Here is a 26,616-nt window from a genome sequence, read left to right as displayed (position 1 = left end):
TCCTACACCTAAAAAATTGATGAATTGAAAAAATAACTTCTACATTAATCAATAAGGAAAATAATTGTTCTTAGTTTAATTCCTGTCCTGAACAATCAAACGTTGGTTCTTCCTACCTAGAAATTGGCAGATCAAGAAAAGATGACCCCTTCCTCCACACAGCTGAATGGAGACACACTTACAGATTTGTATGAAGTGTCCAGTCCCTGAAAACAGCAGCTGTTGTGTTTTTCAGGAGGACAATGAAGAAGCTACAACAAAAAGTTTATGTAGGGCTGGCCGATATCACCTGAACTCAATATTGTTACATTTACCTTGATAACGATGTAGAAAACATTTTTTTACTTTTTAAATTCCCTTGTGCACAAGATTCTTCATTTTCGAAGTGGACCTATTAATTCTTTGTCTGAACAATAAACAGAAAATCTTTTCCTTACGAGACTTAGGTAAGAACCACCAAATTGGTATCGGTCCTGATTTATAATTATTATTATATTATATTATCAGAAAGTCGTTGGTTTGGTCCTAAATTTGACTACATCACAATAATGAGCCATCCAACCGAAGCGGCAGATGTTAATTCTATCTGAAGAGTGACGTCCTGGTCCGTCCACACTCCTTCTGGTTCCGGTTCTCTTGCTTACTTTTCTCTCCACCATCTCTCCACTAACACATTCTTCTCCTTCATACCCAAACATATACACACTCTGTCTTTATTACTCCTGCGCCTTCCTCATTTTTTTCTACTGTCTCTTCACCCCTCCCTGTTTTCTTTCTCATGCAGACACACACGCACTTTCTCTCTCATTATCAGTCTTTCTCCCTGGCTGCTCTTCCTCTCTTTCTTGCTTCCTCAGACAAACACTTTCTCCCTCCGTCTCTCTTTCTATGGCCTGATCAGCTGGGTGAAGAGAATCACTTGTTTATCTCTCCCGCTGTCCGTCAGGGGCTTTAGCGTTGCCTAGCAACTGCAGCAGAAGCCGGCATTGGCTGCTCGGGAGTGAGTGAGACTCCATGTTGACACGGCAGGCTGAGGACAGACAAACGCGTGCCGTCCTCGCCGCTCCCTCACCTCCTGAGTTGCTGCCAGCCTTTGTGTGGCTGGCAGTGGAGCTACACACCTTGGCCTTGTACAGCTGAGACACACAAATACACACTCCAGACTAGACTGAGGCCACTGTCTCTGCATCTCACTGGCTGCAGTACCCTAATCTGTTGATTATTTTTTCAACTGCCAAAACTGCACTTTTGTCCTCTTTTTGAATGGATGTATTAGCTTCAAATATTTGATGCATTGCACATTTAATTTGTATTATATTGTTTATTTTATCTGTTTGAAACTGAAGAGACATTTGATGTGAATAGTTGAATTTTATTAGAATTCTGAAGTTGTCAAATGTAATAGCTCATTACAGAACAGTAATCCAACTAATCAATGACAATATTTAAAGCCTTTTTACCCATTAAGGAGAGTCAAGCACAGGTTGGTCCTTTTGATGTGCGCAAGTTGCTTGGATCACCATAACAACACACAAGGAGGGGTTACAAGCAAGCACGATCATTTTGCTCATAAGGACCAGACTTGGGTTACAATGTCACAATATAGTGAAAAATGCTTGTCACAATTTGCAAGATCCCAAAGTAATGTATTCATGTTGCTTGTTTTGGCCAAAACCCAAAGATATTCAATTTGCAATGATAGAGAAAAACAGCAAGTCCTCACATTTGAGAAGCTGGAACCAGCAATTGGTTGGCATTTTTGCTTGATAAATGACAATCGATGTAATATAATCTCTTCGGTCACTTGATTACTGTGGACTTCAGAGATTATGTGCTAGATTGTTCATAATTTGGTTTTACAGCATTCATATTGACAATATTTCATTTCTAAGGACAGAGAGACAAATGGAAATTTCCTGTTTTTATCTCTGGTGTGTGTTTCCCTCACACACACACCTGTCTCGATACCACTATCTTCCACAGGGAGCTCTGCCTCTGAGTTCCAGCATATGCTGCTCCCTCAGTCGTAGCAGCGCTCTTATACAGTCGATTTCTGATTCAGTCTGACACCAAGCCTGTTCTGAGAAGCTCATTGTCTTTCAGCGCCACATCTCTTCTTGCATCACCCTCCCCTCCTGTTTGGAGGCAGTCATGTGTATCGTTAGGATGCTGGGAATATTTCTTCCTCTTTTAGAAGCTCCACTTTGGGTCCAGCATGTGTGCCCAGGGGACTGCGACATTGCATCGCACGCAGCATCTGTCATACCATAGCATGAGGATGGAGAATTGGCAAGGTGTGTGTGTGTGTGTGTGTGTGTGTGTGTGTGTGTGTGTGTGTGTGTGTGTGTGTGTGTGTGTGCGCGTGTGTGCGTGTGTGTGTGTGCGCGTGTGTGTACACGCACGTACCGTGCCAGAACTCCTCTTCTGAAGTCCTGCTACCAGTGGCGAGGGTTGGGAAGGTAGGCATGTCTTTAGGCATGTGCAGACAGTTCCTGCTCAGTACTGCAAGATAAGGGGAGAGTCAGAAGCTCAGATTTCTGTGAGCCTCAGCACTTTCAGTCTTTGTTGTCTTAATTTTTACACTGCTGTTATTATCCCCAATGCAACCTGATTAAACACAGTGCAGGCTCCTGCAGCAGTGTGCAGATAAACGCGCTGGCCCGGGCTGATAATGAATCTGAGCATGGTGTCTGCGAGGAGTTCACCTCAGATGACTCAACAGTGTGCGTGTCTGTCTGGGAGTGATGATGTCACTCTGCCCCTGTTATAAATACTGTATCTCCCTCTCTCTGCACTGGCTGACCTCACTTCACATTACTCAAGACCTCAATCTCCCCCCAGCGACGCTCTTCCTCTCTGTTTCTATTTAGTTATTTAGCTAATGGGCTGCTTCAACACTGTGTGCATGTTTGTCATGAATCATGGTATTACAGGCTTGTTGTTGCACTCATCCATCTGTGTTGCCTTGCAGTGTATGGTCAGACAGTGTACGGGAGGAAAAAAACAGTTTACTGGACCCTCAGCACACTCCATCCATCTCAATTGCACCCTGTCAGTAGATTTAATAGTCTCTGTAGAAGAAGTCACATTTAAGGCTACAGCTGCTCCACTTGTGTGTGTGTGTGTGTGTGTTCAGCAAGCACTGTGTCACTGCATGCTGCATTTGGTTTCTGTTATTTTGGTTTTGCTCAATTGTTAGATTCACTTTTGCCAATTGTGTATTGAAGAATGAAGAAAATCTGTTTCTATTGTGTGAGAATATAAAGACGTTTTATAACTTTTATAACTTGTGACTCCATGAAGTCATACCAGGTTGGTTACCAGGTGCCAAAAAAGTTAAGCAGAGATTCAAGGAAATGCAGCCTTAATGTAGGGTTGTACAAATGTAAGATGGGGAAATCAACAGAGGGTCATATTGGACAGTATAAGGTGCCATCATACTGCAGAGCAGTACATGAACGTGAGATGGGGTTTGTTTTCAGTTTGACTTTGAAATATTTACAAACTCAACTCTCATGTCAGGTCACACTTACTGAGATCAAGAACTTGCCTTATGATGACATCACTTCGGTCGTGCCAAGGCTGGATTTGTCGAGCAAAGCATTTTTATCTAATGTGTGTGACCGTGGAGAATATTACATGTGATGTGGCCTGGTGTCAGTGAAAGGCAAGATTTGGACTAGTAAACAAACTGAAATATTCTGTTAATTTTATTTTCAGTATCACCACTAAATGACAAATGAAGTTTGAACTCATGATTTGATGCACTGTGTTGAAAAAAGGTTGTTTTTCTTTGTGCTTTCTTGACAAAAGAGTATTTAGTTTTATTATTTTCTCACTAGACACCAGTGTGTGATTTTGGTAATCATGAAGGGTTTTGGGAAACACCTTTTGGAGCATGCATTTGCTGCAAATGGAAACACAATTTTGGTGTATTTGGTGCTGTTGGATTTGAGAACAGCAGCCCTTGTGTTGTCAAACTAGTACAAAATGTTTTTGAATACAGTGGGACAAAGATAAATTAGATAAAATTGTAAGCCTGATGTTCAATGGAGATGTTGTTGTGTTTCAGGCCAGAAAACGTGTCTCCACCTTCATGGTGTGTTCCCCTACATCTACATATCGTACGATGGCTACGGCCAACAGCCAGAACGCTACCTGCGGCAGGTGGCCTTCAGCATCGACAGGGCGCTCAACGTTGCCATGGGAAACCCCGCCTCCAACACCCAGCACGTCTTCAAGGTGGTGCTGGTCTCTGGAATGTAAGTGACTCATGATTTCTGGTCTTACCAACACCAACACTGAGCTGATGAAGTTAGCTGATGAAATGTGTGAAACATGACTGCAAAACTCAAAAAATTTCATAAAATGAGAATGGGTGAAATCCTTACAATGAATAATCCAGGTTTATATGCAGTATGTTAATTGCATTCCATGTCTTACAGGCCTTTCTATGGCTACCACGCTAAAGAGAAGCACTTTATGAAGATCTATCTATACAATCCTCAGATGGTCAAAAGGTAAGGTTACTGCGGATCGATGCAGTTTAATGTGAATAGGGATCATCCCGAGCTCCAGTTGTTTGATGTTACTGAATGCCAGACTGTGTGCGCATGACTCCGCCAGCTCACTAAACTGAAATCGATTGCTGTGTATTCAGTTGTACAAATTGATTGGCTGAGTGTGTGTGTTTGTGTGCAGATGTGCACGGAAGCACACAGGACACCAAAGCGATCGGTGTTAGTGGTGACACTGTGAGTGGAGTTGTGCTGCTGAATTGGTACTTGGCAGAGAGCGAGTGATTCACACAGAGGAAGAGAGGGAAAGAGTGGCAGGAAGAGGCTTGAGGTGAGGACAATATATAACAAGATTGGAGAGAGAGACAGAGAGAGAGAAATAAAGAAAGGGAAAATGCAGACTACAATACAGACTGAGCAAAAGAAAGAACAAGGGACCAACATAAAGAAAATAATTGACCAAGAGCAATGAAGAGGGATTCAGGGAAAGAGGGAGAGAGGATAGCAAAAGAGGGAGGCAAGAAGGAAGCAGAAGGTTAAAAGAGGCCTAGAGAGACGAGAAGGAAGAAAAAGAGGAGAATTGGAGTGGCAGGTCTGGCTTTCCTGCATCCCTCCTCAGCACCTCCTCTCTGATCAGTCAGTCAATCAGTCAGCTCGGTGCTCTGACCTTTTGAAAGGGGAAACATGACTCCAGGACAGGGCTTAATTCAAATAAGTTCAATTTTATTTATATAGCACCAATTCATAACAGAAGTGATCTAATTGCACTTTTCCTATAGAGCAGGTCTAGACCGTACTCTTTATAATATTATTTACAGAGACCCAACAAATCCCACCATGAGGAAAGACTTCCTTGCCACACAGTGAACTGCTCCCCATTCATCTTCATATTCATATCTACCAAGAAAGTACTGTTAATGCAAGGATTTGTGGTTGAGGATGGTTCTGGAAAACAGGTTGTCCTTTTTCTAGATTTAAATGAAAGGATTACCTTTTATATATTTTAAAGTTTTAAACTGACTTTAAATGTCAAATCCAATTTGACATTTAAAATCAGTTGTATAATGTCTTCTGTGGCTCTGAGGAGTTTTCTAATTCTAAAGACCTTTTTTCATAAAGCACATCACAAATAAACTAATGCAAAAAAATTCAGCTTTGTCAAGGCTGAGAAAATTACTGATGTATGTGATTCTTGATTGTATCAGCTAAGGCTTGGAAACTACAAATTCTTAACAGAAGTTTGAAAGATGTGGGTGTTTACCAGGCAGGGGGGTGTGTTGTTTAAGGTACAAGTGAGACAATGAAATACGATTTCAGTTGGAGTTGCGTTTAAAGGCTTATCAGATGCCAGAACACTGCAGAACAGTTTGTACTACCGACAGGATTTTACAACTCTGGAAAGTTATCATGGCGGCAACTATTTTAATCTTTTGTCAGGTTGCTCACGAGGTAAACTAGAAATACAGCGTTCATGGTACAAAGTAATCTGCCAGGAATGTGTGTTTGCACGTATTTGATTGACCAGTGCGCGCCTTGCCAGATGACATAGCGTTGCAGCGAAAGTTAAGCCAGGTTCAACTTTTTAGCCAGACAACCCTGTGTTGCTTTGCTGCATTCAAATGAATGGGAGGGCTGCGTTCTTTCGGTCTGAATGCAGCCTAAGGCCGTGAGCAGACAGACGACAGCACTGTGTAAAGAAACACAGCCCTCTCGTTTATTTGAATGAATCAGTTCAGTATCTACACAGAGGGCTCAACTTTCGCCAGAACACATCACAGCGTCATCCGGCAAGATGCCACCTTGCCCAATCAAGTCATGTGCAAGTGCACATTCCCGGTAGATTACTTACAACGTGAACACTGTATTTCTACAGATCGTCTCGACTTGATTGTCGCAATGAAAGATAAAATTATTATCATCGTCATAACTTTCCAGAGAGTAAAATCCTCTCTCAGATTATGAGTGTGCAGTGTTTTGGTGTCTGATAAACCTTCGAACTCTTGGATATGTTGCTCAAACTGGACTTCCTGGATTATATTTCATTGTCTCACCAGTATCTGAAACAACGCAGCCACTTGCATTTTTTAATGATATTTTCAGTCTGAATGCCAGTTAAAGCCTCATTCACACATACTAATTTAAATTGGCAGGCTTTCTCTTGCCTCTCATAAGCTTGAAGCTTGTGAGCACGTTTGCACTGAGCACCTCATTTTTAAACTCAGATGTATACTTATGCAATTATATCAGAGCACAACAAAGCAATTCACTTCCTGAGTGGTGTGTTTCCATCCATCATTTTCAAATTCAAGTCCCAGTAGCTTGTTAAAGTTATATCGTTGAAACTTGGAAAGCCATTGACTGCAAAACAATCAAATTGAGCAAGATTGGTTGTCATCACACGTGTCAGAGAACATCTGCATAAAGTTGAACCTTTCCTAACTTCCACGAGCCGCAGACTAACAACCAAACTTGTAGCAGTGAAAACCCTTTGATTTCAGTAGGAGAAGCTCTTCTAATCCACACCATCTCAGCTACACCAAAAACCACCTGTTATTGTGCAGCTGACGGAAAATGACTTTGAATATGAATGAATTTGTGTAATTACCTCTAATCAGTAAGTGTGTTATTTCTCTACCCCAAGTGGCAGATATCTTTTATTATAGAATAACCTCTGTTTGTTGTAGGGTGTGTGAGCTGTTACAAAGCGGAGCAGTGATGAACAAGAGTTACCAGCCCCATGAGGGCCACATCCCCTACCTGCTGCAGCTCTTCATAGACTACAATCTGTACGGCATGAACCTGGTTAACTTGGGGGCTGTCAAGTTCCGCAGGGGCCAGAACAAAGGTAACAACTCACAACTCATCCTTTTAACTCAGCAACAGCCAGGTGTTTATTTTTCTGTTTTCCAGATGTTTTGGGATACACAGCTCTCTTTCCATTCCAACAGCAATTCCTATTTTTTTGCTTTATCTTTGTCTTTTAAAGTGTTTTAAAATTAGGGTAATCTAATTTTAATTTGAGTGTTTAAAATCAAATCATAAACAAAACAAAAAAATGAACTAAATCCCTCACCCGCACTTCCTCTCTTTTTGGGGCAATTCTTAGGTTACACATGTCTCCAGGTCACTGACTTTATGATTCCTCTCTTGTGCTACTGTTACACTATAATTTAGCATGTCCCAGCCAAACATTTCAATGGTTTTATGACAAAAGTAAAATAAGAAGTGAACCCACTGTATGTCTCCAGGAGACATGTTTGTTATTTCCTGTTTTTTGTCCCTTTCCACTTGCTCTCAGTTAGGTTGCCTAATAATGATGGTTTTAAAGCAACTGACTCTTGGGAAATGAATTGAAGCTTAATGGGCCATTATCCAGTAACTGTCACTCATGGCCACAGTGTGGTTCAGCAAAAGTTCTAGAGTCTGACTTAAAGAAACATTGAAGCTGCAAAACAGCTGCAGTAGGGAGCTGTGACAGTGCATCTGATCCTGCCACATTCCTTCAGTTCTCAGGTTGGGTAGGAGATCCTTCATGTTGCTTGTGCTTAGCCAGCAGATGAAATACGCACCATTCCCACCAGTTTGAAGAATATGGCTAATGTAGATTATCTTCTTCCTGATGTCCCTTTTTACTGTTTAGTAACTACTGTAACTTCTGAATTGGCCTGTTCTTTGCTAGTCATTTGATATCTGTGTTTTAATATGTTTCAAGTGTGTACTGACTCTTAAAAAGTGGGGGACTCAGGGTTTGCTCTTCAGGCAGTGACCCCAGCAGTCACGGTGCCTCACAGTGGGAGTGGCAGACTGAGGGTTTACTCCTCAGATCTTGGGTGAATCTGACCTTCTCAAACCCAACTCTACTTCCTCCTGATGGAGTCTAAATCCTTGATTGCAAACTCTGTTTGATCACAGCTTAGTCCTAATCTCAGACCAGTACCTCCGCTCATTATTCCTGAACAGACCTCTCTCCCCACACTCCCAGAGAGCATCCAGCCCAGCAGGGCCGACTTCACATGTGAGGGCATTAATGAGGACAGGAAATTCAGGACAGAGAATTCCACACTTGTTTTTAATGAAGTTCTTTTTTCAAAATCCTCACGCTTGACTCTCCTCTGACAAAAGCAGGCTTCTCCTGTTTGACCCACCTCTACACTGACGCAATCAATGGAAAGAGGGCTCCAGTGCCCTGTACAACAAAGAAACTAAAATTCCCCAATAATAGGTACACCTGTTTACATTTTCTTCTCCCCTCAAGCTTAAACTTGAAAGCAAGTTCTTAATCTGGGATCAAGTGGAAGAATGATAAAAGGAGCTGGACTGGTAAAAAGGGGCAGTTTAAGATGAATAGAAGCCTTAATGTGTTTTGAAGTCCACTACACAGCTTGAACACTCACCTTCAAAACAGTTCAAGCGTCCAAACTACAAGTAGAATGTATCCATGAAATGACCCATGTGACAAAATAATGGTAACAAGGATTATTATCTTATTTTTGTAGTTCTGGCCATCATTAGTATCATTAATACTAGCATTGTACTCACTAAGTTAATTGCGACAGTGCTAAAAAGGACAGGACAGGAAACATGAGCAGTCAGTCAATTAGACAGGTTTTAGATGAAACCCCCAGTTTAGACAAAGTTATTTGGAAGAAAAAACAGTAAAATGATTACCCAAACTGTCCGTTGTAAACATCAATCACAGTTTACAGTCCAATTTCCTAGTTCAACTTTGACCTACTACACTTGCTGTAGGTGTGGGTGCATACAGTGCACACACCCAGACTGATTTCCTTATATACAGTGTCTGCTTAAATAATTGGCACATACCATTTGCTGAGTTACTTCACAGATATTCACACACATAAATATACAATAAATATTTATATAAAACCATTTCCAAAAAATATATACAATCATTATAAATATTTACACACCAAATATAAACCTAAGAAATATCCTACATAAATAAATAGTACAACCAAACTCCCCTCTACCCACTTCCCGCTTGCTGTTACCCTCCCGGTACGCATAATAGGTGTGCGGCCTCATGGGGAACTCTTTGGCCTGAACACCCTGGGAGAAGGAGAACAGGCTGAGGTAAGTTTGTGCATGACTCTGACAGATTTCCATTTACTGTTACAATTCGCTTTGCGTGAGTCTTACATTACACTTTCAATTGCCAAACATTTTGCTACTATTGAATCCTAAATCAGTGTGCATTATTTGCTTGTTCACAGGCGGACCACGAGGTGGAACAGCCCAGCGTGCCCGCGGTGAAACCCGACTCCAGCGAACTGCAATATACAAACAATCAATCAATAAATACACTTACCAAGTTAAAATGCCACGTGTTTATTTAACCTGTGTACTAATATACGCCAAATCTGTGCATCAGTTAACCACTTCCATCTAGCAACCACATTTACTAATAACTAGAGGTATAACAGCGACCCGTCGTTACAAGAAACAGCAGGGGGTGTTAATAGATAATTAGAATAGTTGTATTTAGAATCAAACATCTTAATATGAGTGGAAAGTATTGTTTTTGCAACTGTATTTAACATTTTTTGACTCAAACGTAACTTAACCATGTAATGTGACATTCTACTTCAGTACAAACGAATATTACTGGGACCAATACAGAAAATTGCAGATGAACATTTAACATCCAGGAATTCACATTATAGACACTATCACTTACTATCCCTGTAACAATCTGGCCACAATTGTTTTGTTTTCAACAAATGAGGGTTTATTACCAACAATTCAGGTGTGCTCACTTTGTGGTTTAGATAATCTGGCTAACCTGCTGGCTTGTGTACAACCTGTCTGATCGACTGGTTGTGTTTCTTGCACTGTCGGACTTCACTGTAGCTATGTCGCCATGTTCGCAGATCTCTACAGTGTTACAAAACAATGTCTACAAAACCAAGACCCACGTTGTATTAGACTGTCCACTCGATTGTCGCAGAACTTCAGACACAGCACCCAAATGCCCTTATCATCTTGGGTGATTTCAACCATGCCCCCCTCTCCTCCACACTGACCAACTTCATCTAGTACGTGAAGTGCACAACAAGGGAGAATAAAACACTGGACTGACTGTATGCAAATGTCAGTAAGGCATACTCCTCGACTGCTCTGCTCCCACTAGGAAGATCTGATCATAACCTAGTACACCTAGTGGCACCCTACATGCCTGCTGTGTGCTCTACGTATCCCAGTCACCACCAGGACTGTTAGAATATGGTCAAAGGAAGCCATGGCAGTCCTACAGAATTTCTTTGACCTCACAGATTGGGATGTACTCTGCACTGCACTGCACACGATGAGGATATCACTGGCCTATCAGACTGCATTGTTGACTATATTAACTAACTTCTGCACGGACAACGGCCGCGTGTCTTGGACACTCGGGTGAAGAGAGGGGCGGAGCTGTCAACCGATCACCACCTGGTGGTGAGTTGGATCCGCTGGCGGGGGAGGAAGCCGGACAGACTTGGCAGGCCCAAGCGTATCGTGAGGGTCTGCTGGGAACGTCTGGCGGAGCCCTCTGTCAGCAGGGTCTACAACTCACACCTCCGGGAGAGCTTCTCCCAGATCCCGGGGGAGGTTGGGGACGTTGAGTCCGAGTGGACCATGTTTTCCACCTCCATTGTCGATGCGGCGGCTCGTAGCTGTGGTCGCAAGGTTTCTGGTGCCTGTCGCGCGGCAATCCCCGAACACGGTGGTGGGCGCCGGAAGTAAGGGATGCCGTCAGGCTGAAGAAGGAGTCCTATAGGGCCTTGTTGGCTCGTGGGACTCCCGAGGCAGCTGACAGGTACCGGCAGGCTAAGCGTGCTGCAGCCCGTGCGGTCACAGAGGCAAAAACTCAGGACTGGGAGAGGTTCGGAGAGGCCATGGAGGAGGACTATCGGTCGGCCTCAAAGAAATTCTGGCAAACCGTCCCGACGGCTCAGGAGGGGGAAGCAGTGCTTCACCAACTCCTTGTACGGTGCGGGTGGAGAGCTGTTGACCTCGACTGGGGATGTTGTCGGACGGTGGAAGGAATACTTTGAGGATCTCCTCAATCCCGCTGTCACGTCTTCCGAAAAGGAAGCGGAGGCTGGGGACCGGAGGCGGACTCATCCATCACCCTGGCCGAAGTCACTGAGGTTGTTGGCAAGCTCCTTGGTGGCAAGGCTTCGGGGGTGGATGAGATCCGTCCTGAGTATCTTAAGTCTCTGGATGTTGTGGGACTGTCTTGGCTGACACGTCTCTGCAACATCGCGTGGCGGTCTGGGACAGTGCCTCTGGACTGGCAGACCGGGGTGGTGGTCCCTCTGTATAAGAAGGGGACCGGAGGGTGTGCTCCAATCACAGAGGATCACACTTCTCAGCCTCCCGGTAAGGTCTATTCCAGGGTACTGGAGAGAGGAGAATTCGTCCGATAGTCGAACCTCGGATTCAGGAGGAGCAGAGTGGTTTTCGTCCCGGTCGTGGAACACTGGACCAGCTCTATACTCTCCACCGGGTGCTCGAGGGTTCATGGGAGTTTGCCCAACCAGTCCACATGTGCTTTGTGGATCTGGAGAAGGCATTCGACCGTGTGCCCCGGGCGCTTTGTGGGGAGTGCTCTGGGAGTATGGGGTCCGGGGCCCTTTGCTAAGGGCTGTCCGGTCCCTGTATAACCGGAGCAGGAGCTGTGTTCGCATTGCCGGCAGTAAGTCAGACCTGTTCCCGGTGCATGTTGGACTCCGCCAGGGCTGCCCTTTGTCACCGGTTCTGTTCATAATTTATATGGACAGAATTTCTAGGCGCAGTCAGGGGCCGGAGGGTGTCCGGTTTGGGAACCACAGGATCTCATCTCTGCTGTTTGCAGATGATGTCGTTCTGATGGCTTCTTCAAACCAGGACCTGCAGCATGCACTGGGACGGTTTGCAGCCGAGTGTGAAGCAGCTGGGATGAGAATCAGCTCTTCCAAATCTGAGGCCATGGTTCTTGACCGGAAAAGGTGGTTTGCTCCCCTTCGGCGTGGGTGGGGAGTCCTTGCCCCAAGTGGAGGAGTTTAAGTATCTCGGGGTCTTGTTCACGAGTGAGGGACGGATGGAGCGTGAGATTGACAGGCGGATCGGTGCAGCGTCTGCAGTGATGCGGGCGCTGTATCGGACCGTTGTGGTAAAGAAGGAGCTGAGTCGAAAGACAAAGCTCTCGATTTACCGGTCAATCTACGCTCCTGCCCTCACCTATGGTCAAAAGCTTTGGGTAGTGACCGAAAGGACAAGATCGCGGATACAAGCGGCCGAAATGGGCTTCCTCCGCCGAGTGGCTGGGCGCTCCCTTAGAGATAGGGTGAGGAGCTCAGTCACACGGGGAGCTCGAGTAGAGCCGCTGCTCCTCCACGTCGAGAGGAGCCAGCTGAGGTGGCTAGGGCATCTGATCCGGATGCCTCCTGGACGCCTCCCTCGGTAGGTGTTCTGGGCATGTCCCACCGGGAGGCGGCCCCGGGGAAGACCCAGGACACGCTGGAGGGACTATGTCTCTCGGCTGGCCTGGGAACGCCTCGGGATCCCCCCGGAGGAGCTGGAGGAAGTGTCTGGGGCGAAGGAAGTCTGGGAGTCCCTGCTTAGACTGCTGCCCCCGCGACCTGGCCCCGGATAAGCGGAAGAAGATGGATGGATGGATGGATGCACGGACAACATTATCCCCACAAAAACAATCCACTGCTTCCCTAACAACAAGACCTGGATTAATAGACATCAGATCCCTGTTTATCCAAAAGAAGCTGGCTTTCTAGGCTCGGGACTCAGAGAAGGCACAACGCATCCAGAGAAGCCTGAAGAGAAAGCTTAAGGAGGCAAAGAATGCATACCGGGGGAAGGCTGCTGCGGCAAGGACCCAGCCCTGTTTTTTGACTTTTCAAGCGCATTCAACACCATTCAGCCACTCCTGCTTACAGCCATGAAGGTGCACTGTGCCATGGTATGCTGGATTACAGACTATCTCACTTGCAGACCGCAGTTTATCCTGCTCCAGAGCTGCCAGTCAGACGTACTGGATAGTAACACTGGCGCACCTCAGGGAACTCATCCATTTTCTGCTTTATCACTGGGGACAACCTGCAACTAAACATAAGCAAGACAAAAGAGCTGGTAGTGGACTTCCGGTGGAACAGAAAGCCACCTATAAAATCCACCTATCACCATTCAGGGTGAGGAGGTGCATGGGGTGGAGTCATACAAGTTCCTGGGAGTACAACTCAACAACAAACCAGACTGGTCAGACAATTGTGGTGCCCTAAATAAGAAGGGACAAAGCAGGGACAAGAGACAAGTCAATGCGTACAATAGGCTCAGGGATAAATAATACCCTACCCTGTTAAACCAGAATTAAAAGAAAGAAACTGTTCTTGTGGTGTGAGGTTTTGGCCCTGATGGACCGCATGTTAGTGAAACAGTTTGTGTCTGGGGTGGGAGGGGTCAGCCACGATCTTTCCTGCTCACTTCAGGGTGCTGGAGATGTACAGGACCTAGAGGGATGGCAGATCGGGTGGGGCTGAGGTTCTTTCTGTAATCAGCTACAACCGTCTTTAGAACATTGAGCTACAAGTTGTTCCGACTGCACCAGGTCACCAGATGGTCAATCTCTCTCCTGTAGGTGGACTCATTCCCACCAGAGATGAGCCCAATAAGGGTGGTGTCCTCCGAGAGCTTGAGGAGCTTGATGGACTGATGACTGGAGGTGCAGCTGTTGGTATACGGGGAGAAGAGTAGAGGAAAAAACGCAGCCTTGGGGAGATACGGTGCTGATGGTCCGGGAGTCAGAGACATGTTTCCCCAACCTCACATGCTGCCTCCTGTCGTACAGTTAGTCTGTGATCCACCTGCAGGTGGAGTCAGACACACTTAGCAGGGAGAGCTTGTCCTGCAGCACAGCTGGGATGATAGTATTGAAGGCGGAGCTGAAGTCCACAAAGATTCTGGCATAGGTTCCTGATGAGTCCAGGTGCTGAAGGATGAAGTGGAGGGCCATGTTTACTGCATCGTCTACAGACCTGTTGGCTCTGTAGGCGAACTGCATGGGATCCAGGAGTGGGTCTGTGATGGATTTGAGGTGGGACAGCACAAGGTGCTCAAAAGACTTCATTACCACAGAGGTCAGGGCGACGGGTCTGTAGTCGTTAAGTCCTGTGGTCTTTGTTTTTTTGGAGACGGGGATGATTGTGGAGGACTTGAAGCAGACGTACGTGGCATATCTGCAGTGAGGTGTTGAAGATGTGAACACCGGAGACAGCTGATCAGCGCAGTGGATGGAGATCTTTGCTGGTACACTCTAAAGACAGGATGCCCCCCCCCCCCGTGTATGAACACCTATAATCTCTTGATTGAAGTTTCACACTTAGGTCATGTGACGCCTGAAGCATCTCAGTGATAAAAGAGCAAATTTCAGCTACTGAGGAAGACATGGTTGAAAACTGTGCTGTTTTCAAGATCAACAATAAACTTTGACTCTCAGTTCAGAGAGGTCATTCATTGCAGAAGAGGAGATAATCACACTCATATTTACACTCATATTTGCCACATTATGTTTAATATTTCTCCATGTGAAAAGCAACTGATGATTGTGCTTTATTCTGCCCTACTGCAGCTGGCTGACGGCTCCTTCAGAGTTTACGTTACCATGTACCTGTGTGTGTTTTGCAGAAGACGCGGCAGCGGTCTCAGACAGGCAAACTCCCAGTAGTCGTCCCAGCATCAGCCCCTGGAAGAGCCCCTGCACCTCCAAGCTTAACAACAGGACCCTGGGGGGCACGTTTGTCCGCTGGGAGGAGAACGCCATACCCTGGTGAGTCCCACCTGCATAGCCTGTGCTGCATTAGCTCTAACTGTAAGTGAATGTCCTGACAGTAAAAGCTGAATACAGGGGGGGTTTTCTTAATACCTCTCATTCTGCATTCTCTTTTCATAGTTTGTCTCTGCCCCATCTCTCTCTTTGTCTCCCAGAATGGATATATAGCATTTAATCTGTTTGACAAATAGGTCCTTTAGTGCATGATTCATTATATTTATAATCCACTTTGACTCCTTTGAATCACCTTTTTTATTCTCATTTTGGGAAAAAAAAAATCTGTTTTTGTTCCTGTTCTTTCATTATTCTAAATAATTTTTTAAAGCATTTTTAGCATTTGGGTGTTTTTATTTTTGTGTTTATTTTGTATTTCTAGAATAATTCTTTAATTACAAAGACAATATACAACACATATTACTGACATATCATCTACCCCTAAAGCAATGAAAGAATATTTAAAAAAAAACAAAAAACTAATAATTGAAATACAAATGGCTACAAAAGTCTAACTTTCTTTCGTCTTCATACATCAAAAATGAAATTTTAGCCAGTAGTACAACAGAATTTACTGCAGGCAAGAATGCTACCTCTTTTAAGCATTTTAATACCACTTCTATGAATTCCCTGTTCTTTCTGTCTGCCTTCAGCTCCCTAGTCCTGGATGAGGTGGAGAAGCAGAGCACCTGTGAGCTGGAGGTTGATGCTGTGGCTGTTGACATCCTCAACCGCCTGGAAATTGAAAGTAAGCTCACGCAGGACAACATCCCCACCTGCTGCACCCCTCCACCTGTCTTTGCCAGTATTGTAGCCCACCTAGACTAGACTACTCTAGACCCAAGATAGGGGCAGAAAGAAAGGTGAAAGGTCGTCTGCTGAATCATCAATGCTTAATTGACTGATGGAACACAGCTGCTCTGAGCACCACCTTCTGACGGTCTCCACACATCAAATCCATTAGCAGCACTAAACATAAACACTGAAGCTGACCTAACACCTCCTGTCACAGGGGAGCAAAGAGAGGAAGAGATTAACCAAGATGAGGGAATCCAGGATGGGGGGATATTTCACCGGGAAAAAAACAACCCATAAAGCAGATGGTGTTATCTGACAAAGCCACGCACACCCAGAATAGATGCAACTATTGCTTCTGTTTGTTTATACACTGCAGAATGCAGTGCTTAAATCTCAGGATTTAGAGACTGTGTCCTTGGCCTCCTTGTTGCTGGTTTTAATATTTAAAGGTTTTATACATCTGGATTTTATTTATTTTAGACTGTGAGGGAAAGAGAAAGCCCATCCTTGAACTTGCCATGGTGGAAAAAAAACACCTGGATCAGAAGAGGAGTCACCACATGTTGATAACAAAGCTAAACTAGGCATGTTTTTTTATTTTTTTTTATACAGCCATCTTTTTGGCTATCACCTCCCTAACTGGGATTCCAAAGATGTGTCCTTTTTCTGGCTTCAGGTGGGAAAATCATCTTTGTCCACAGTGTCAAACCGAACCAAGCTCATAAACAAACAGCATCTTTTAAGATATAGCTGTCAGTTATTTGATCTTTTGCCTTTTCTATCCCTTCAGTCGAAGCCAATCACAGACCAGCTATGCTGGTAAACACAAGGGTGCAGTTTGCTGCTGATACACATGGTTTCTTGGTATTAAAGTCAAACATTTCTCCAGCAGGTAAATTCTCACTGGTACTTTAAGACACAAGTGTGCAGAGTTTTTTGGTGCAGCTTTAAAAGAGCAGTTCAGTACACATGTCCTGGTCAAGATGAGGGCCTTAGGTTACCCAGCAGAGCCAGTTTTGCTGAATGTTTTGTTTGTGCATTAAAAGTATGCTACATACAAAGTATGCAGCGAGTCCTTATGATTTGGATCAGGCTAGACCAGAAGCATAAACCACAACAAGCATCTGTCTTAGAGTGAAGAAAGGAAAGGAGAGGCCACTCCAGGGCAGGCAGTGCTTGTGTTCTGACTCATACTTTTCCATCTGCTCTCTAACATTGTATAAAAACAGCACTGTTGAAAATAGAACTACAGTATGTATGGGTTGAATTTTATGGTTTAAATCTGGCGTCGCTTTGAATCGTCAGTTCTGCTTGACAAAAAAACCTAGAAAGTCTTTGTTGTAGGTTTAAAAACTCTTGATACAGACAATAATAAAGTATGATGGAATTGTTAGCTGACACACTGTGCTGTGACTCTCCTCTGTGTCCAGATCAGATTGGCAGGAACCCTGGCCTGCAGGCCATCTGGGAGGATGAGAAGCAGAGGAGGAGAGAGAAGAACCAGGCCTCCCAGATAGAAACTTCTGAGTCACAAGGTGAGCAGATCCACAGTGGAAACTCTGTTCATGTCTTTTCTTTTTTTTTCATACATTAATAGTAACCTGTTCTAAACATAGTCGGCTCCATAAGTATTTGGACAGTGGCACAATTTTTGTTATTGGTTCTGTATACCACCACAATGGATTTGAAATAAAGCAATTAGTATGTGCTTTCAGTGCAGACTTTCAGCCTTAATTTAAGGCTATTGACAGCAATATTGGGGGAACTGTGTAGGAATTACAACCATTTTTATAGCTAGAACCCACATTTAAGGGTAGCGAAAGTAATTGGACAAATTAACATAATATCAAATAAAGTCGTCATATTTAATACTTGGTTGCAAATCCTTTGCAGTCAATGACTGCCTGAAGACTGGAACCCATAGACATCACCAGACGCTGAGTTTCTTCCCTGCTGATGGTCTGCCAGGCCTCTACTGCAGCTGTCTTCACTTCCTGCTTATTTCTGGGGCATTTTGCCTTCAGCAAATGAAATCCATGCTGTATTTGATTCAGGTCAGGTGATTGACTTGGCCATTAAAAAACATTCCACTTTTTGCTCTTGAAAAAGTCTTTGGTTGCTTTGGCAGTATGTTTTGGGTCACTGTCGTGCTGCACCGCGAAGTGCCGTCCAATTAGATTTGAGGCACTGGGTTGAACCTGAGCGGATTGGATTGCTCTGTATACCTCAGAATTCATCCTGCTCATGTCATCAGTAAATACGAGGGAGTCAGTTCCACTTGCAGCCATACATGCCCATGCCATAACATTACCTCCACCATTTTTACAGATGAGGTGGTATGCATAGGGTAAAGGGCTGTTCCTTTTCTCCTCCACACTCCCCTCTTTCCACCACTCTGGTAGAAGTTTATCTGTGTCTCATTAGTCCACAAGATCTTGTTCCAGAACTCTGCAGGTTTTTTGAGGTAATTCTTGGCAAATTGTAACCTGGCCTTTTGGTTCTTCGGTTTTATAAGTAGTCTGCCGGGGTCTACCAGGCCATTTCCTATTGTTCAGATCACCAGTGCGTTCGTTTTTAAAAGAATGTACCAAACAGTTGATTTGGACAAAGCTAATGTCTCTGCTATTTCTCTGATTGTTTTGTTTCTAGGCCTAGGCATGTACTAACGATGTAATAACACACAGCTGTCCTAGGAACAGCTGAACAGCCAACTGTCCAATTACTTTTGGTACCTAAAAAGGGTGGACTACAAATATAAATGTCTGTAATTACTACAGCGTTCATCCAATTTGGATGTAAAAACCCTCAAATTGAAGGTGAAAATCTGCACTCAAAGTGCATACTAAGTGTTTCATTTCAGAGCCAAAATAACAAAAATGGTGTCACTGTCCAAATACTTATGGAGCTGACTGTAGTGGCACAAGAAGCGTTTTGTGTCCATTTTGTGCCAAAACTGACTTGGGAATTGACCTACTTTCAAAGGCTGCTGTCAGAAACGTTATCATTAGATTGTAAAGGTGCCAGTAACCTACACGATTGTTTTTAATTTAAAGGATAAGGCAAGCAATATTCTATATTTTTGTTGTTGTCAGACAAATTTGTCTCTTAATATTTTCTGGCTTCCTACTGAAGATGTAAATCTTGGGTCAAAAATATATGTTTAATTTTTACTAATGGTCAAATAATTACCTACAACAGCTGTCCACTGTATTTGTTTAGCAAAATATACTCTAACAGGAGGGAATTGTGCATTTATTGGGGACTATTTTTAGCAGGGATTGAATCAAAATAAACTACAGTGTGTGTTCATGGTGATGAAGGAACATGTCACCCAGTGCAACAGTGTGGCTCACTGATGTGTTTTTAATAGTTTTTGGACAACAGTGGAGCTCTATGGCACAGAGGAAGAAGATATATCAGGCTTTGGACACACACAATACCTGTCAGGATACACTCAGTGTTGGTTTGGGTCTTTTTAGTGGGATTTGTTGACAATAAGAAAAATATAGAATGTCACCAAACTTATCCTTTGAAGAAAAAATCTGGATTATTATAACTTGAGTCTTATTTGCACAGTTTTGGCCATCATTCCTATCAATAATAAGAACATGGGAACTTGGCAACACTGCTAAAAAGAAGTCAGATGGGGAAAGCAACACAAGAAATCAGAAGGGTTTTAAACAAACTTTTCATTTTTTAGTTAGGCAAACTTATTTGGAGTGAGTGTTGAAGAATTTGCTGGAATTTACTTGAGAAAACTACCTAATCACCCGCTGTATAACTTGAAGGGGCCTTGTAGCATTGTTATAATGCCCCAAAACAGAAGACTCTGAAATGTCTCAATGTAGTAATTAAGGCTGTACGACACTGGTTCTGGATGGAATGTAAAGATTACTATAGAAATTATTTGCTGGCTAATTGTAATGTTTCATCATGTTTAGCTTCATGTTAGCTAGTTATGACATCTGTCTTAGTTTTGTTGCTGACCCCTATTCCAGTGGAAGACAGCATTTAGTTTTCCATTATCTACACAAGTCAGAGTATCATCATTCTTAGAACTGTCTGTGTGATTGGTGACACAACTTTAATCTTGCCAAACTCTGAGTTGTCCCCACACACAGGGAGCTGTCATGGAAACAGGGTGATAAAAAATCTGCTATGTTGCGATGAAATGTGTTTGCTTTCACATGTGTAGGCCTACATTCAAGTACACAGGGTTCCCTTGTCTGAAAAGTACAGAGAGAGCAAATGAAAATGTCCAGGTCTCATAAAGATTCCATTTTGTACAGAAACTATGACGAGTTTGAAAAGATTCTGTTGTTCAGTCTTGGTATGTAGAATTACACCCAGTCCCATTTTATTGTTGTGATTAAGCAATATAGCTCCACTAACAGCAAGATTACCCAGCCACTACCAGCATACTTAACAGCAATTACTGACCAAAATGTTTTAATTGTAGCTAAGACCTGAAGTCTGGAAAAACTCTGGAATCTTCGAACCGACAGTTTCCAAGAATGATGAATGCACTATTGAAATTGTTTTCCAGATCGTGGGTTTGTCACTTCAACGGAGAGCGAGAAAATCTTCATGAAGAGATTCAAGGAGATTCTGAAGGAGAATGAGTTTGATGTGTAAGTTCCTCCTCCTTCCTCAGATCTGTTGTCGTGGTGACAGTCTCCTTGATCTAAGCCAGAGTAGCTGGCAAGAAGCTGGGATTTATGGAAGAGAGAAACACTGTTTGAAAATAATCACAAGATGCTTCCAGTCACATTAGTGAGACAAGTTTCCCACAGTCTCAGACCACATTCATCACAAGTTTCTCTCATTTTTGGGTCTTTGTATTGAACTGGAATGAAGTCGTTGCATGTCCTCAGTTTCCCCATGCTTCTCAGCTTCATGTCAGTGTCTTTGTCAGCCTCCTCTTTCCTCTCAGGGCAGAGAGGGAGGGGTTGGAAGACATGGGAAGGAGGGATGGAGAAAGTGAAGTCAGAACAGATGTAGCGAGGGGGGTGGAGACAGAACGGGTGTAGTGTGGAGAAAGGGGGAAGGAAAGAGTGAAATGATGTCGACAAGGTTACACACCCCTCCCTCCCACTCCCACAATTTACAGGCAGAAAGTATTTCCTGTTATAAATAAAAGTACAGTTGGCTCGGCAGCCATGCGTGCCTCTGCATCAGATCCAGATGGCTTCTATTCACTAACCTCTGATATCAGAAGGGGAAAGCAGTGCAGTGTGTGAGCAGTGAAGGATTTTGGTGTAGAGCGGGGCTTGAGTGATGGAACACACACACACACACACACAAACAGAGTTTGCTGGCGGCTCTCAACTCTCCCTCTGTCTCAGTCACTCTCTCTGTTAATACTCATGATGTCTGACTGTTTCTGATGCTCTGTGTCCTTTTGTTTGTGTTTCTGTCTGCCTGCTGTACTCAGGTCTCTCTTGATCTCAGTGAGATGATCTGATTAAATAAGTTTGTATATATAACTGAGGGACTATCTTGAGGAGGAATGGTGTTCATCCCTCCAACAGAGTTCCACAGACCTGGCAAGGACCACCAAAGCTGTTCTGGAGGCTCGTGGTGGCCTGACTCCATACTAAGACACTTCATGTTGATTTTTCCTTTAAGTTGTCACCCATCTGTACATATGGTCCTTAGTTTTATTACATGCACGTAATAATTCTGACTGGATCTTTGACTGGATGTTATTTTTTTTACTGTTCTTTACTTTCACTCTATTCCACCCTACCTTTCCCAAATGCTGTGGTTCTGTTGGTTCAAAAGAACTGCAGATTCACCTCTCAAACCTGTTAGGTGGATCCGTTCTCCCTCCCTGTCACTGCCCTTAAGCAAACTGTCCTCTCTATCAGAGGGAAAAGACCTGAACCTATTCATTCAAGAAATTGCAGTACCATTACATAGTTTCTCCATCAGAGAGCAGTGGCTAGTTGATTTTTACACTGTAAAATGTCCTGCTTGGTAAGTATCTTGGTGACAATCTTTCAAAAGACAAATCTAAGGAATCTGTATTAAAAAAATGTACCATCAGCCGATATATTGTTATCAGATTTTTTAAACTTCGGTTGGACTATACTTAATCCCTTAAAACAAAACAATGCCTGCTTACGACTCCTCATCGCTGGTTGCATATGTCTACAAGTTGTGACCAGTTAAACCAAAAGGTGAAATTTTTCTTTACTTTTAGAGGCCTGGAGAGGTAAATTGTCCAGTAACTTGAGAGGAAAGTCTAAAAAACATAAACAGAATTTTGTGTTGTTTTTCTGGTTCCTATCCTGTTGTCTGTTCATAATCATCTTGTGACCCCCTCAGATTTATCATGCGACCCCTCGTGGGGTCCATTATTGCCAGTGTGTATTAGCAGATAACAAAAGCATCGACTAGGGTCATCATTTTTATCATAATACAGCTCCATCATTAGCTCATCAGTAGCCTAACTGCATAATGTTGCATTGAGGCAGCAAATGGGAAATTAGTTTGGGAATGCATATATGAATCAAATATGTCTTAACCTTAATTTAAATGTTGTAAATAGTCAAATGAAAGCGTGTTTCCACTCCAAAATGCAACATTATCCCACTAAAGTACCTCATTTCATTCCTCAGAAACATTTCATCAGATTTCAACATGTAAAAATTTAAATATTTATAAATGGGAGGGGGTGGGGGTGAATAAGACTTTCTGTTACCTCAGTGCAATGATATGCAGTAGAAGGTTATTTTCCTTTTCTCTTTTTCATTCTCCATCTGCTCCATCATTCAAACACACAGCAAAGCAGAGCCAGTAAAGGCAGCGAGGGGGTTGTGGCTTGGTAGTGAAATGTGTTAATCGCCGCAGTAATCTCTTGCTGCCTGCCCAGGCTCCCTCCCTTGTCACCTCTAAAGTCATTAGCTAGCAGACTAATTAAGAGACAGCCAGACAGTGGCACGTGCACACTGACTCTCTGGAGCCCTTTCCTCATACGGCCCGGCAGAACAAAGTCTCTGAATGACAATGAGACTGCAGTAAAATCTCTCTTGCTGTCATCCTAACCTCAGACACTGGAAAAGCAGGAAGATGCCAGCTGCTTTAAAAACTCAAAAAACGTTGATTTCATAGCCATGTTTTCATCATTTGTCATTTAACAGCCTTGCTACCAGGTTGGATTTGTCATTTAGAGTAAGAAGCCTTTAGCTCATTCATCATTTAAAGTGAGTCAAAGGGTGGTCATGTGACTGTGACTTCTCAGTAAATGCAGTATAGTGTTTGTCCAATCCAATTTCGGTTTATCCTCCGCCAGTGCTGTGTCTCTATCTGGACACTGAATCAGTACATTTAGGGCATTTGAGGGCATTTTCATATTCAGTTTCTCCTGCTCATTGTGGGATTTAAACCTGCAACCTACTGGGCACAGGGCTCTAATCTTCAAGCCTCTGCTGTTTAATCAGATCTGAAAAACATTCTTCCAGGGTTTGGATCAGTTCAGGAGTAGCACCTAAAATGGAACTCATTTTTTCTTTTTATGACCATTCCTGTGAAATTTGTTCCACTTGTGAGCAGCGGCCACCTGCCTGGTCTACATTTCAATATTTCAGAGTCACTAAGTGGTGAGTTGCTAAGCGATGCAGCAGGGCAACATGAGTAAGGGAGCGTGATAGGCAGCTTGTAGCTGAGAGTGATCTGGAGGGATACAAAGCTTAAGTTGGCTGCCTGCCCATTTTCCATTCATATTCCCTCTCCAACACACAGACACACACCACATAGCTGCACACACTCCCATATGCTCACACACACATACCAGACAAGCGACACTCTCCACATATGTGCAGCCACTCACACGCACGCACGTAGACACCACAGCCACCACACACAGCACCTCTGTGTACACAGAGTGAACAGAGCATTTCCCTGATTAAGACCCGCAGTAAAGAGATGCTAATAAAACATGACTGCATGAGGGCAGATACCAGAAGGTCCTCTGCTTTGTGATTCAGGTAACAGCCAAGCTGACAGCACTGCTGACGCTCATATTCATTTAAAATAGGAAAATTAGTACATAATTTCCTTGCAGATGTAATGCATGGGAGTACAAGTGTTGCATTCATTTGATCTCAAGTTCTTCTTGAACTATGTGCTTGTTTTGAGTATATACTTAATTGGTTGTCTTAGCTCAATTACTGCTAGGGTGTGTGACATCTTTTTATCAATTAATCAAAGTTTGTATTTTCTATGTTGCAATAAATCTGTTTTTTCCCCCCCAGAATCCTTGAGCCTTAGGACCTCCTCAAAGAAAGAAAGAAAGAAAGAAAGAGAAAGAAAGAAAGAAAGAAAGAAAATTATAAAATGTGCAGTTACGTAAGTAATTATCATCATGCTGAAATGATGTCTTTCCCTGCTCAGGACACAAGGTTCGTCTGTTGTCGGGGAGGACCAAGAGGATTTTCCCGGTGAACTTACTTACCATTCTGACCCCCTGACCCCTGAGGGAGTGCCGTGTACCTCTGCTAATGCTGTAGAGGTGCACAGGGACTCACAGCCAGGTGAGGAAAACTTAATACTGGGGATGCATGAAACCTATTCTGGTCAAATCTGTGTTGGAGAGTTTACCAAGAAAATCCCAAATGAAGAGCAATATGGCAGGAAATTTAAGCGAAGTGAGTTGTTCTCCTAAACACACTGACAAAAATGTATTTCAGATATTTAATGAAAAACATCTTCTTTCTATGTAATACTTTTATAAATCAGAAAGAAACATGATAGCACAACTATTGTCAGTGATAGCTGAACGTGTCATTGAAGCGCATTTGTTTCCTACCTCTTAATGTTGACCTGGCTCTCTGACTGTGTGGTTGGCAGAAAAGGTAGCTGGTGAAAGTGACATTTGTTTTCTTTCTCCCTGTCACTCCCATTGTGTCAGGGGTTCAAAGTGTGACACTGTGTGATTAGCATTAGCCTAATCTGCAGGTACTCTTTCTGCCAAGGCTTCCTGCAGGAGCATAGAAGCTGCCAGGGCCAGCAGTGGCGCTCACACATTGACCTCATGCTGAACCGGTGTCACTGCTGCGTTTGTGTGTGTTGATGAACCTCTCTTATTATCTCAATCAAAGTCTGCCTGACGTGTATAGTGTGATGTTCCAGTGATGCTAACAGTACTGCTACTCCCCCCAGACTCTGTGAGGAGCAGTGGTAAAATCCCAGAGGAGGCCATCGTTGACGAGGAGGCCATCTTGAGTCTCCTGGAGAACAGTCAGACCTTCCTCCCACGCTCCCAGACATCCAGCCACTCGCCCCTGTTAGGTATGGTAGCCACTGAGATCCACACAAAGCTCCAGTCTGCTCACTTTCTTTTCCTTCTTTGTGTTTAAAAATCTATTTAAAACTTACATTTATGTGAAATCCTCCTTATATCACAAGTAGGTTTATTTGTTTACCATGATCCAACTGGTTTCTTTTACCATCTCTGTCCTGATTGTCCTTGTTTTCCTCATTACACCTTCTCTCGTGTCTCATTCTATTAGCAGCCTTTTTGTTTCTTGTATGGCATCTTAAATGTAGTCAGGGTTTTTTTTTAAATTCCTGTTTGAATGTTGTTACTTTTTTTGCAAAAAAACCAACATCAACTGAAAATTGATAGTCTTTCTAAATAGCTCAACTTATCCTGAAAATAAGATGGCTAAGATGTGGTGACTATGCCAAAAGCCTGTAAATAAAGGGCATAAAAAACAAGCAAGAAAAGCCTAGTGTTCAAAAGCTTTAGTCATTTTATAGCTTTAATTGATTCATTTGGGGGCACGCTTAAAGTTGTTGCTTGCAGCTAGCTGATGTAATGTCTTTTAAATGCTTTGTTTTTGTTGTCTATGCAGACAGCAGCCAAGACCACACCATCATTGATTTGCTGGCAGGCCTGGAGGATGATGGTTTCTGCAGGACCCCCGTTAGGCAAAATTCCCAGTCCCAGTCACTTTCTGGTGCCAGGAGCTACCACTGCAATAGTGATGAGGAGGAGGCTGAGCCAGAGCTGGACAAGGAAGAGGCCGAGCTCAGCCTGATAATGTCACAGCGGTGGGACAGCGAGCATCCTGAGAACTCATCCTTACCAAAGCAAGTTTGTCTCTGTCATATTTGAGTGAAAAATCTACTCAAAAATTGTTTTAAAGAACAGTCGGTTAGTTGTTCATCTAATACACATTTTCCCCTTTTGTTCTGCCCTTTTGCAGTATTATTTGCATCAGAAACAGCTCAATTTGAAAACAGATGTAGGCAGAATATAAACATTACAAATGGAACACAAATTACAGTGATAAAATCTAAATAAAATAATTTGTGCAGGTGTGACTAGGGCTGGGTATCAAGCCTAAATTCTTTTTTGTAGCACTGGGTACTGTAAATTGTCAAGACTGAAAGCTAGTTTACTTACTTTTTGATTTAGATAATAGTTTTGTCAATCTAATACTTTATTTTGGCAAAGTTCTTATATGGCTGCTT

At 43.3% G+C, this 26,616-nt stretch overlaps 1 protein-coding gene and 1 long non-coding RNA gene across 6 annotated transcripts in view; both read left to right on the top strand.

The window, feature by feature from the left end:
- The window catches only part of rev3l (REV3 like, DNA directed polymerase zeta catalytic subunit), a 98,279-nt gene that overhangs the window by 37,349 nt on the left and 34,314 nt on the right, over positions 1 to 26,616 (top strand). For 3 of the 5 annotated variants that reach the window (XR_006374991.1, XM_044169769.1, XM_044169768.1), the window contains exons 2-11: positions 4,073 to 4,262; positions 4,446 to 4,520; positions 7,202 to 7,362; positions 15,198 to 15,339; positions 15,990 to 16,084; positions 17,565 to 17,669; positions 20,681 to 20,765; positions 24,532 to 24,671; positions 25,300 to 25,428; positions 25,995 to 26,232. Coding sequence is in view for 4 of the 5 variants with exons in the window: in XM_044169769.1 (XP_044025704.1) it covers positions 4,073 to 4,262; positions 4,446 to 4,520; positions 7,202 to 7,362; positions 15,198 to 15,339; positions 15,990 to 16,084; positions 17,565 to 17,669; positions 20,681 to 20,765; positions 24,532 to 24,671; positions 25,300 to 25,428; positions 25,995 to 26,232 (1,360 nt within the window). In the remaining variant the exon portion in view is untranslated. The remainder of the gene's footprint in view (positions 1 to 4,072; positions 4,263 to 4,445; positions 4,521 to 7,201; positions 7,363 to 15,197; positions 15,340 to 15,989; positions 16,085 to 17,564; positions 17,670 to 20,680; positions 20,766 to 24,531; positions 24,672 to 25,299; positions 25,429 to 25,994; positions 26,233 to 26,616) is intronic. The other 2 variants (XM_044169771.1, XM_044169770.1) reach the window with 1 other exon arrangement.
- On the top strand, positions 8,641 to 9,849 carry LOC122863359. Its single transcript, XR_006374992.1, has 3 exons — positions 8,641 to 8,739; positions 9,550 to 9,611; positions 9,752 to 9,849. It is a non-coding gene; the product is annotated as an uncharacterized LOC122863359 (long non-coding RNA).

Source organism: Siniperca chuatsi, linkage group LG16 (assembly GCF_020085105.1).
Source record: "Siniperca chuatsi isolate FFG_IHB_CAS linkage group LG16, ASM2008510v1, whole genome shotgun sequence".
Taxonomy (NCBI): domain Eukaryota; kingdom Metazoa; phylum Chordata; class Actinopteri; order Centrarchiformes; family Sinipercidae; genus Siniperca; species Siniperca chuatsi.
This window is presented reverse-complemented; position numbering and strand designations above follow the sequence as displayed.